General features: G+C 41.2%; 1 protein-coding gene across 4 annotated transcripts in view; it reads left to right on the top strand.

The window, feature by feature from the left end:
* The window catches only part of G3BP1 (G3BP stress granule assembly factor 1), a 33,964-nt gene that overhangs the window by 7,665 nt on the left and 13,058 nt on the right, over positions 1-13,241 (top strand). For all 4 annotated transcript variants that reach the window (XM_070937202.1, XM_070937200.1, XM_070937201.1 and 1 more), the window contains exons 2-3: positions 9,577-9,690; positions 12,685-12,766. In XM_070937202.1, the coding sequence (XP_070793303.1) occupies positions 9,596-9,690; positions 12,685-12,766 (177 nt within the window). In that variant the 5' untranslated portion in view covers positions 9,577-9,595. The remainder of the gene's footprint in view (positions 1-9,576; positions 9,691-12,684; positions 12,767-13,241) is intronic.

Here is a 13,241-nt window from a genome sequence, read left to right as displayed (position 1 = left end):
AAATTGTTTATAAATCAATTTAAACATTTTAAGGGTGATATTTATTTATTAAATTTATTTGTCACTTATCTCACCGTGGTGCTACTCTAGGTGGCTTACAACAATAAAAAAGAAAGGAAAGGGGTGTAAACAAAACAGAAATAAGATAGTAGAACAATAAAGTAAACAATGAAAAAGAACTTGAGAATATATCACTATGATAGCAAAAAGATGGATGGGTGGAGAGCAGAGTGTAAGGGAGAAGTGGAGTTACATCAATCCAGCAGCCACCTCTACTGTGGAAAACCCCCATTGGGTCCCCAGGCAAACTGGCAGAGCCAGGTCTTCAGGTTCCTGCGGAAGGGTAGGAGGTGGGTGGGCAGACCTTAGAGAGTAAGATGTTCCAAAGGGCAGGCGTTGTGGCAGAGAAGGCGTTGTGGCAGATCTTCTGGATCCTGAAAGTCAGAATTCTTCGATGAATGGGATCCGCAGTAGGTTCTCTCTGCCGACATGTGTAGGACAGGCTTGATTGGGACAAGATGATTCATCAGGTAGCCTGGAGCTATGCCATCAAGGGCTTTAAAGGTTATAACATCTTGAATTGCATTCAGAAGCAGACTGGTAGCCGGTGAAATTCATGGAGCAGAGACATAGTATGGGGCCATTTGAGGGATCCCCAAGACCCCAAAGATGATGGAATTCTGTGGCCTAACTTAAGTCTATCTTATAAATTTAATGAAATAGGTTAGAATCTTATTTAATTGAATATAGCATTATGTTATAGAAATGGTTAAGATGGTAATAGAATTTAATTTGGTTTGTAAGCCTTTCAATTACAGGCAGTCCCTCAGTTAAGAACATCCAACTTAAGGACAAGCCCTAAGTACAAATAGACTGCCTGTTACTGAAAATGGCAGATGGCATGGTGTTTTCTCAAGCCAATACTGTGCTGAAGTTGCCCAATGCTTTTAGGAACCACTGAAGCCATGTGTTTTTAATATACTGTCTGTTTTCATCTGTTTGTGAAAGCATTGCATAGCTTCAATGTTTTGTCGCCTCAAGAAAGGACAATACTGTCTGCCATTTTTAGTAATACATAGTCGGTTTCTAAGTACAAATTCCAACTTCCGGAATTTGAGTTAAAGACAGAGTTAGGAATGGAACTCATTCTTAATCTGGGAACTTCCTGTATATGGGTTCTATTCAGAGAGCACATGCTATCAGTGTGCTAGTTTATATACTGGATAAACCTCGATCCGTACCAATTGGGTTTCAGGCCCGGATACAGCACGGAGACGGCATTGGTCGCGCTGGTGGATGATCTCTGGAGGGCTCGGGACAGAGGTTATTCCTCTGTTCTGGTCCTATTAGATCTTTCGGCGGCTTTTGATACCATCGATCATGGTATCTTGCTGCAGCGTCTCGAGGGGTTGGGAGTGGGAGGCACCGTTTTACGATGGTTCTCCTCTTACCTCTTGGGTCAGATGCAAGCGGTGTTGGCAGAGATCGACCATGAGGCCCCTCACTTGTGGGGTGCCGCAGGGGTCGGTTCTCTCACCCCTTCTGTTCAACATTTATATGAAACCGCTGGGGGAGATCATCCGTGGCTGATGATACCCAGCTTTTTATATCCACCCCGAACCAGCCCAGTGATACCCTCGACGTGATGTCCCGGTGCCTGGAAGCGGTACGGGTCTGGATGGGGAGGAACAGGCTTCGGCTCAACCCTGCCAAGACTGAGTGGCTGTGGGTACCGATGGAGAGGTTCCATCGCTGGCTATAGGGGATGAAGTTTTACCCCCCGTAGACAGAGCGCGCAACCTGAATGTCCTCCTGGATTCACGGTTGAGTTTAGATGATCACATAATAGCCATGACCAGGGGGGCGTATGCCCAGATTCGTCTGGTGCGTCAGTTGCGTCCCTATTTGGACCAAGATGCTCTACGCACAGTTACTCATGCGCTAGTCACTCCTGTCTTGACTATTGTAATGCTCTCTACCTGGGGCTGCCCTTGAGGACCACTCGGAGGCTTCAGCTGGTGTGGAATGCGGCCGCGCAGGATGTGATGGGAGGGTCCCGATACTCCCATGTTACACCCCTCCTGCGCGACTTGCATTGGTTACCGGTTGCCCAGGATATTTGTCGGACCATCTGCAGCCAGCAACAGCTTCCCATCGCCCAGTACGTTCTCACAGGGAGGGCCTTTTCTGGGTGCCGTCGGCTAGACAATGCCGGCTGGCGACCCAGGGGCAGAGCTTTCTCTGTGGGTGCACCCACTCTTTGGAATCAACTCTCCCTGGGGCTTCGGTTGGCTCCTGACCTTCGCACTTTCCGCCGCGAATTAAAAACATGGTTGTTTACATCGCCCAACCTGGACTGAGGGGGTTTGATTATTTTAATGGGTTTTAATATATGTTTTAAATTTATATTTATACATTTATGTATTTTGTATGCATTTTATGTTTTGTTGGGTTTATTTTTATTGTTGTGAGCCGCCCTGAGTCTACGGAGATAGGGCGGCATACAAATCACATAAAATAAAAATAAAATAAATAAAAATAAATATCATGGATTTCCTTCCTGCACAGGTTTAAATCCCCAAAATAGATTTTTATGAGCCATGGTGGCTCATTGGTTAGAATGCTGTATTACAGGCTAACTCTTCCTACAGTCAGGAGTTTGATCCTACTAGCTCAAGGTTGATTCAGTCTTCCATCCTTCCGAGGTTGGTAAAATGAGGACCCAGATTTATTTATTTATTTATTTATTTATTTATTTATTTATTTATTTATTTATTTTATTTATTAGATTTCTATACTGCCCTACTCCCGAAGGACTCAGGGCGGTGCACAGCCAGACAATAAAAACACATACAATACAAAATTTAAAAAATAGAATAAAATCAAATTAAATAATTTTGGCCCCGACAAATTTAAAACCCCAAACTTTTAAAACCAATTTAAAATTGAACATATAAATACTAAAAGATATTTAAAATTTTAAAAATCTTTTATAAAAGAGGGGGAAAATTAGGCCAGGCCGGCCTGGTGAAATAGTAAGGTCTTTAAGGCGCGGCGGAAGGTGCGCAGATCCGGGATCCTCCGTATCTCTGGGGGGAGCTCGTTCCAGATAGTAGGTGCCCCCACAGAGAAGGCTCTCCCCCTGGGGGCCGCCAGTCGGCATTGTTTGGCTGACGGCACCCGGAGGAGCCCCTCTCTATGGGAGCGTACCGGCCGGTGGGAGGCTATTGGTGGTAGTAGGCGGTCCCGCAAGTACCCGGGTCCTAAGCCATGGAGCGCTTTAAAGGTGGTAACCAAAACCTTGAAGCGCACCCGGAAGACCACCGGGAGCCAGTGCAGCTCGCGCAGGAGAGGTGTTACATGGGAACGCCATGTCGCTCCCATTACCACCCGCGCGGCCGCACTCTGCGCCAGTTGGAGCCTCCGGGTGCTCCTCAAGGGGAGCCCCATGTAGAGAGCGTTGCAATAGTCCAGGCGGGAGGTGACAAGGGCATGAGTGACCGTGCGTAAAGAGTCCCGATCCAGAAAGGGACGCAACTGGCGAATCAGGCGAACCTGATGAAAAATCCTCCCGGTCACGGCCGTCAAGTGCTCTTCTAAAGACAGCCGTGAATCCAGGAGGACGCCCAAGTTGCGAGCCCTCTCCGTGGGGGCCAATGATTCGCCCCCAATAGTCAGTGATGGCGTCAACTGACTATATCGGGACGTCGGAAACCACAGCCACTCAGTCTTGGATGGGTTGAGCCTGAGCCTGTTCCTCCCCATCCAGATCCGTACGGCCTCCAGGCACCGGGACATCACTTCAAGGGCATCGTTGGGGTGATCCGGGGTGGAGATGTACAGCTGGGTGTCGTCAGCGTACTGATGGTACTCCACCCCGAAACCACGGATGATCTCGCCCAGCGGCTTCACATAAATGTTGAACAGGAGAGGCGAGAGGACCGACCCTTGCGGCACCCCACATATGAGGGGCCTCGGGGTCGACCTCTGTCCCCCTGTCAACACAGACTGCGACCGGTCAGAGAGAAAGGAGGAGAACCACCGCAACACAGTGCCTCCCACCCCCAACTCTTCCAACCGGTGCAGCATGATACCATGGTCGATGGTATCAAAAGCCGCTGAGAGATCTAACAGGACCAGGACAGAGGAGCACCCCCTGTCCCGAGCCCTCCAGAGATCATCAACCAACGCGACCAATGCCGTTTCCGTGCTGTACCCGGGCCTGAAGCCCGACTGGAACGGATCCAGATACGTCGTTTCATCCAGGTGCTGGGGGAGCTGTTGCGCGACCACACTCTCAACAACCTTCGCAACAAAGCGAAGATTGGAGACCGGACGATAATTTACCAACATTGCCGGGTCCAGGGAAGGCTTCTTGAGGAGAGGCCTCACCACCGCCTCTTTCAAGGCGGCGGGAAAGTCACCCTCACTCAGCGAAGCGTTTATAATCCCCTGGAGCCAGCCTCGTGTCACTTCCCGGGAAGCCAGTACTAACCAGGAAGGACACGGGTCCAATAAACAAGTGGTCGCGTTCAGTCTACCCAGAATCCTGTCCACGTCCTCAGGGGTCACAGGATCAAACTCATCCCAGATAACATTCTCAAGACCTGCCCCTGTCTCTCCCCCTGAGACTACCCAGTCAGAGTCCAAATCTTCCCGAATCTGAGTGATTTTGTCATACAGATACTGAACAAAATCCTCGGCTCTACCCTCCAAGGGGTCCTCCCGCGCTTCCTGGTGGAGCAGGGAGCGGGTCACCCTAAAGAGGGCGGCCGGGCGATTATCTGATGACGCAATAAGAGCAGCAAAATAACTACATTTCGCTGCTTTTATCGCCACTAAGTAATTCCTAATGTGGGATCTTACTAGTGTCCGGTCAGATTCAAGAAGACTGGCCCTCCAACTACTCTCTAGGCGTCTTTTCCGGCGCTTCAACTCCCTCAGCTCCTCGGTAAACCAAGGAGCCAATTGAGATCGGTGCCGGGTCAGAGGCCGCAAAGGCACGACCCGATCCAGAGCACCAGCAGCCGCCCTATCCCAGGCGGCCACCAGGTCTCCAGTCGAGGCGTGTGCCAGAACCTCAGGAAATGGCCCAAGCTCCGTCTGGAATCTGTCAGATTGTGGGGACAATATGCTGACGTTTGTAAACTGTTCAGAGAATGTTGTAAAACACTACGGAGCAGTATATAAGCCTAAATGCTACTGTGATTTACGTAAAAAAAAGAAGCATTACTGATGGGGTAATCACTTATTAAGTTTTGAAGTTCTGACACCAGTTTGAATTACAGTAGATGTGGTCCTCACTTAGTGACCACTCAAACTTAAATGGCGCTGAACAAGTGGCAGTTATCACCCATCCTTATACTCCTGTTGATTGCAGCATACTTATAATTGCATAATTGGGATTTGGGCCCTTAGTGCCCAGCTTCTAGTTACAATATCTGAATGTCCAGATTACCATTTGCAACCTTTGCTGGCTTCCTACAAACAAAATTAATGGGGAATCCAGCAGGAGGCTACCAATGGTGACACCCTCACTTAATGGTACACAGTGATTTGCTTAACAGCAGCCATGAATGCTAGAATTTATGTTGCTAATCTATGGTCATATCATGTTGTACTTTATGACTACATCACTTAGTGATGGAAAGTCTGGTCCAAATTATTGTTTGCTAAGTGAGTTTCTTTTTAGGGAGTTTCTTTTTACGGAGCTCAAGAATACCATCATTCTCTCAAGATTTCATGAACGTTCTTCTCATATTAACCTAGACTTAATGCTACACTTCACAATAATTCATTCTTGATATTATTGTAAAATTACAAGATGAGTTTTTTATCTTTTTTATATCAGAAATCAATAGCTAAGCAGGTTTCCAGTTTCAGTTTACAATATCATATAACTTACTGTTTATATCTGATCCCTACAATATAATGGTATCTGTTCAAACTCAACTGTCATGCATTCAAGTGACTTAGTAGGCATATGTTAAGCTGTTTAGCTTCTTTAAATATTAGTGTAACAAAGGCAGACTTGTATATATTAACTATAATTCATAACTAAAAGAATTCACGAATCATTTAGTATTTATTCTGGTCAGTGTTGCCTTGTATGGGTCTTTGATAATAGATCTTGATTTCTTTGCTTACGCACAATAACAGACTACAATAGGACAATTCAGATATAGAAGCCAGATCAAACACAGATCCAGATTTCAACTTGTCCTAGCCAAATCTTTATTATTGTATGTATATAATGTAATAATAATACAAATAATCCAAAAATGTAATATTGTTACAGAACCTAGTAACCTAGTATCAACATAGATTGACATATTTTCTTTTTCTATAATAATATTTTTGTATTGCTGCAGAAAAATATATGGATGTGTAGTTCAACCAGGTTTCAAGAAGTATTTACATTAAACTGTATTTTATATTGTGTATTATTTTACATTGGTTACTGAGCAAAAGCGTAAATGGGTAACAGTTTGAAATGCACTATCCAAAAACAAACAAATATTATTTCAGCCCTTTAGGTGCTGTCATTGACTTTAGGATTGATGCCTCCAAGCAGTTAAACTAGAATTCATTCAGAATATTAATATTTTTCATCTATCATTTACCGTATTTTTCGGACTATAAGACGCTCTGTAGTATAAGACGCACCTAGCTTTTGGGGAGGAAAACAAGGGGGAAAAATCTGCCTCTGCTTCCCAGCAATTTACCTCCTTGCAGCAAACAGCAAACAGCCTGGTCAGCTTCAGCACAGCCTGATTTAGCACAAGCAGCTGATTGGCGGTTGGATCGGCTTCCTGGAATACTGCCTGTCAGCTGTTCTAGGCTGCAGGGATTGTCACTGCCTATCGCTGCTGCCGCCTATCGCCGCCTCTGTGCATCCCATTTTCGGCCTCTGTGTGTCCCATTTTTGGCCCGTTCAAGGCGGCGGGGATCACTGCTACCACCTATCCCCACCACCTGGAACGGGCCAAAAATGGGATGCGTAGAGACTGAAAATGGGGCATGTTGAGGTGGTGATAGGCAGCAGCAGCAGCAATGGATGACAACGGGTGGTGGCAATCCCTACAGCCTGGAACAGCTGATAGTATTCCGGGAGGCTGATCCAACTGCCAATCAGCTGCTTGTGCTAAGTCAGGTTGTGCTGAAGCTGACCAGGCTGTTTGTTGTTTGCTGCAAGGAGGTAAATTGCTGGGAGGCAAAGGCCAAAGGGTGGGGACTGGTGGGTGGGCAGGGCTTCGGCAACAACAAAAAACACAATTAAAAATATTAACCATACAATGTAAAATGTAGGAGAGTATCATCCAACAGCTTACAAACAATACAGCCATTTTACAAGCTCCATACCACCACTAGATCCCCAGGCTAGAATAATCTCTTCAGGCTCTTCTGTAAGGGCAATGGGTCTGGCCAGTCTAAAATCAGGGGCAGTGATGTTCCAGAAAGCAGGCGCCAAGGTAGAAAAGTCACTTGTCCTGAGTCCCATCAGATGAAACTCCCTAATAGTCAGTACCCATAGTATATCTCTTCTGTTGAACCTGATGGGATAGGTAGATGTAACCAGGGAGAGAGGGTCCCTCAAATAACCAGTTAATAAGAATACAAATAACTGGTTAGTGAGAATACTAGTCTGTTTCCCCCAAAATAAGACATCCCCTGATAATAAGCCCAGTCTGGCTTTTGATCGCATGGCAATAAGGCCAAGTGCTTATTTCAGGGTTCAAAAAAATATAAAACGGGGTCTTATTTTCGGGGAAACACAGTATGTTTCATATACTGCTTACCCTAATCAGCTTATCTGTGGATGAATACCTATAGCTGTTCAATTGTATAATAGACAATACATTTATTAATTTACGTTCACTGTTAGTATTTCATTACCTCTTGATGTTTGCTAGTCCTGTTTATGTGTGTGTTTGATAGGAAAATAATCAAGATGATCTTTCCTGCGTCTGATGCAGGGTGGATTTGATTTAAATTGAGTCGATTTAAATAATGATTTAAATCATTTGTGAAAAGACTTGATTTAAATCAACTCAATTTAAATCATAATTTTTAAAGAGCAACTGTCATCTCTGTCCTGCAGCAGCTTCTCCTCTGACCCGCTGTTGACTCACTGACAGTCCCAATATTGCAGAATATACAGCCTCATGCTACATAACTAAGCTCCATTTCATGCTAAATAAACTAAATTGTTAATGTATCTTAAATAGAAAACTACCTTTAGATAGATTTTTACTCCAAAAGCATTTTATTAAAATAAATTCAATAAAAAAAAATCTGATTTAAATAAAAAAAATCGATTTTTTTTTAAAAATCGATTTTTATCCACCCTGGTCTGATGAAGTATTGTGGTTCACAACAAGAAACATATTGGTATTTGAGTTGCCATGAGAGCTTTTATTGTTTCTCATACAGTTATTTCACATAGTTAGCCCTCTAAGATTTTATCCAGATTAATGAATGTGTAAAAGTTTAATTCTTCCCATGTGAGCAAATTATATTTTTCAAAGAATACTTTTGTTTCAATGATAACCAATTCCAAGTGATTTTGAGATTGGCTAATCTATTATGGTAGTAGTAAATATTTTCAAACTCATGAACAATTTTACATCTGATATGTTAGGCTTTCAGGTCTGACAATATTAATGTTTGAAGTAGATAGGCGTTTGACTCGTATCAGATACCAGTTTATCTAAACTATATTTCAAAAAGTAAATCTGATTACTTAGTTTTTGATTTAATCAGTAGGCATTAACAATGAGTATTTTACAAGTTCTGGAAAATTGGTGACAATATAAAATCCAGACAGAATTTTGCTGGAAATGTACTTTAAAAACCCCCTATTTTTTAAATTATAGCAACCCAATTCCAATGGACTTTGGGCGACGTACAGTCCCTTCCTCTAGAATTCATGAAAACAACTAAAAGCATTTTGTTGGTAAAATAGTCTTACACATATAGCTGTAGAAAATTGTAAAGGCCAGCAAAATGGTCAGATCTCTGATAGATGTCACTGTTTCACTACCTAGGCAAGATAACTTTGATAAAAATATTGATAAAAATGAAGCATCTATTCAGGTGGGTCCTTTTCATAGGGTCCTATTTTGTGTGATCCAAAAAAGGGAGAGGAAAGTATTTTGCTCAACTTTTCCAGAAGAAAAGAAATTGATTAAGAATTGATCTGTTATTTCTTGTCTCAGTGTAGATGAGGTAAAATGAGACCGTTTTGTCACTTTCATGCATATTCTCTTGAGTGTATTGGAAGAACCTGAATGTGTGATAACCTTTTCCTTTCATATAAGATCTTTCTGGAAGCTAGACATAACTCCTATATTTCAGGCTGAATATGCAAAGCCAGTATATAGACTGAGCGTTCTCATGTGTTTAAGGACCCTAAGGAGTGTCTGGGAAGAAAATGGAATTATTTTATATCCCTGAATAGTGCTTGAGTTCTAGGATAATTTAATAAAATTGAAATAAATAATACATTAACTTAGCCAAATTTAACTTGCAAGACTTTAGATGTGTTCAAATTTTTATGAAGATTTTGGCTTTCAGTTTTCAGTTGACCAAAGAAATGGTGATGGAGAAGCCAAGTCCCCTGCTGGTTGGGCGGGAGTTTGTGCGACAGTATTATACTCTGCTGAATCAAGCACCAGACTATCTGCACAGGTACGGTTTTCAACTTATCTTTGAAAGCTTTTCTAACCATAAATTAACCTGTTTTTCTGTTTGATATTTGCATATGTCATAAACCTTGTGCTTCATTCCTTTTTATTATACCAGCTTCTTACCCTTACTTTTACGCTTTTAGCAATTTGCTTGCTACATTAAAGAACAATGACCACCCCTTAAATTTTGGTATTAGTAATAAGATACCTTATCTACATACTTTTTCTGTGCCATTTTCAAATAACAAACTCAGTAATTCTTTGATGCAGATGCAAGGAACATGAATTGCCCCACTCCTTTCTACTACAGTTAATCCTAGTCTTATAGCCACAATTGTGGCCAAAATGGCAGTTGTTGAGTAAGGCAGCCATTAAGCGAGACGCCATGTGGCTGCTTTGCTCAAAGACCACAGTCCTGGTAAACTTCTGATTGTGATCATTGAGAGAGAATCACTGGTTGTTATCATTAAAAGCGTATCATGGGTTTTAAGCAGATGAGACCCAGATAAGGAATGTGGGGGTGTTTCAGAGGGATGGGGAAAGCCTTAGGAGGCTTGGCATTCAGCTGGGTTCTTAAGGGAGGCAGACAAGCAACAAAAAGCTTTCTTGAACTATTCCTGGTTTTAGCCATGTGTAGCAAATGGCTGCAGGAGAAGCTGGGTCCAAAAAGGAGGCAGATGAGCAATGAAAAGGGTATGAAAAGAAGGTAGCAAAGGGAATGAGGCACTTCTGCTTTGGTCACTGCGGCTGGCTACAAAAGTTTGGTGAAGAACTAGGACAGAAGATAGCTAGGTGAGCCACACAGTTTTGGGTTAGCTTGCTGCCCTGCAAGGTAGGTTATCAGGGGCAAAAGAACATAGATGGGAGAAAGTCAGGGGAGTGGGGGAAAGTTGCAGTCTCCCCTACATTCGTAAGTGTAGGCAGGGTAAGTTGCCTACACAAATTTTGATCACATGACCAGACCAGAGGATCACTGCAACAATTGTAACTTTATGCATGGGTCATAAATCCAGTATTGTGATTCTGAATGGTCATAAGTATGATCTGTATCACTTCTATTAGGAAACATACTACATTGTATTTTAGAGATACTGTTCTGGGACTGTTCTGTACTGTTCTGTTTTTTTAAAAAACTCCATATTATAGAATTCCCCTCAGCTTCATACCAAGATAAAAATGGGGAGAAATTGTTTTTATTAACCAGCCTAATTTGCATTTTTGTAACTAATATGCAGATCAGAAAGAAGCTATTGTTCGGATTTTTTTTATCTCTATCTTCTTGATAACGCTGGATGAAAAATACATTAGGAGAAATTCATAAATAATGCCAGTAGAAGAGAATATATGTAGCTCAGGGTTGAATTGTGGAATCCTTGCTCTGAGCTTGGCTGTTCGCTTGCAAGCTTCTTGCGACCAGACTAGTTACTCCGCTGGTAGAAAGGAGAGGGATTTGCTTTCTGTAGGTTGCTCTTTCAATGTTGGTGGGATGCTACTTTCTCCTTGTTAGCTTTTTGAGTAGGCTGTTGCTTGATTGTATGTCTTAAATAATAATTGTATATGTTAGGAAATACATATGTAGTCATGTAATTTGTGTACATTTCTTCATGTTTGGATAAAAACAATTTTGGGGGGCATTTTCAGTAGTTTATTTAGAATTCAAGTTATCAGGTACCTGGATGAAGCAAACATGCAGCTTCATATTTTAAGTTTGGCTATGTTTTGACAGAGCAAAAGTTTAAATAGGTGTTCTAGTCTAGTGGAACAAAACTCAAAAGTGATGTAAGTATTCAGACAGTATGAAACAATGGGAATTTGAAGAAGTCCTTTTCTTCATTTTTTATTTCAGTCACAAAATAGGTGAAATGGCAGACCATGCTACTCAATTGACCTAATTATATATTTAAAGATAATTTTTGAAAATATTAGAATAATTCCCTATTTTTAAAAAATGAGAGAAATGTACGGTAATACTGTTCTCACTTGATGAGGGAAAATCAATTAATTAAAATTGGAATCTGTTACCAGAGCCCCTGGTTTTTTTCTCCCCACTTTAAATAAATGTTGAGGCACACAGCCAACGTATTAACAGGACAAACAAAGCAAACCCCAATATAACATTTATTTCAATTAGGGACTTTCTCAGTCTGAAGATTTCCCTTCCTGTGAAATACGTACGCATGTATTTATTTATTTTAAGTTCATCATCTTATGGGCACTATCCCCTACTGATTTCAGCAAGATTAAATTACAGATTTTGGCTCAGAATTCTACTTTATCGCCTTGGCACAAGCCAAGGGAAAATAAACAAGGTTGTTCTGTGCTGATGCTATTGTTCAGACTGCAAGTAGCTGTTGTATTTAAAAAAAGAATGGTGGGTTCTAGTGCCTCTTAATTACATGAATTATCACATATAGCAGTAAGATAAAAGAGCTTGCAAATAATGCATAACTAAAAACAGGGTACAAGCCCAAACTAATCAATTGCATTATTTCCAACTACAATTCCCACAAACTACTGGTACTTTCTAGTAGCTTTGCTAGACTTGATGGAATTTGTAAGTTACTATATTTTAAATTGTATAAATAGGATCCAGATAAATTTTCTGCAAAAGAGCTGGAAGCTTTAGATACTAAACAACTTAAATGAGAACAATTAACTGAACATACTTAGAATAGATATGTGAGGTTAATGACTTAAATAAAATCTGATTTCCCCCAATTTTTAGTCTCTAAATTTTTTATTTACTTTTTTTATTGTGACAACCCTATATAATATCAAAATTCCTTCTGCTTTCTTGCACATGGGAGGTGAAAGATTGAGCCTTACCAATATCTATTGCAGAAATCGGTTTGGTAAATTGTTGTTTATCCATAGATCCAAATTAAACAAGAGTCTATATCTCTTGCTTAATGCCAATAGATAAAATGTTGAAAAAATGCACCTGGTAGATTGAAATCGTATGTAAATACAGTGTTTATAAATTGTTGTCTCACAGATTTTATGGAAAGAATTCTTCATATGTTCATGGTGGCTTGGATTCCAATGGAAAACCAGCGGATGCCGTTCATGGACAATCTGTAAGCGTTTGTAAAGTCATTATGTAAGATGCCTAGAAAATAATAGCAGTTTAAACTTGGAAATTGATTTTTAGACTAGGATGTGGTAATCAGGACTTCCTATTTGACTGTGCCAGCCAATAACAAGATGATATTAGGCTTTAAGCATCAGTATAATCCCTGAGTATCTCTTGGTTTTTGCTATGTTACTTTAATTAGATACTGTATACTTTTCAGGGACTTGATTATACTTTACCTTGCTGTAGAGAATGAATTAGTGGCACAAATATCTAATTCAAATATGAAAGCTTAATCAAAGTATATATTTTTAAAAAGCGGATTCGGTTAACAAAGGAATAAATTTGATATCTTCCTTTTTAAAAAAATACTATGCTCATACTTGAACTTAAAATGGATAAACATTTCTGTTCAGTTTTGTTTAGTCCATTTATGGAACACAATATGGCAGAAGTAGTTGGAAAGGGGATAAGAGCAG

Source organism: Pituophis catenifer, unplaced genomic scaffold (assembly GCF_029215685.1).
Source record: "Pituophis catenifer annectens isolate HBS135680 unplaced genomic scaffold, rPitCat1.0.hap2 SCAF_2, whole genome shotgun sequence".
Lineage (NCBI taxonomy): Eukaryota > Metazoa > Chordata > Lepidosauria > Squamata > Colubridae > Pituophis > Pituophis catenifer.
Note: the sequence above shows the minus strand (reverse complement) of the source record. Positions and strands in the feature narration are given on the sequence as shown.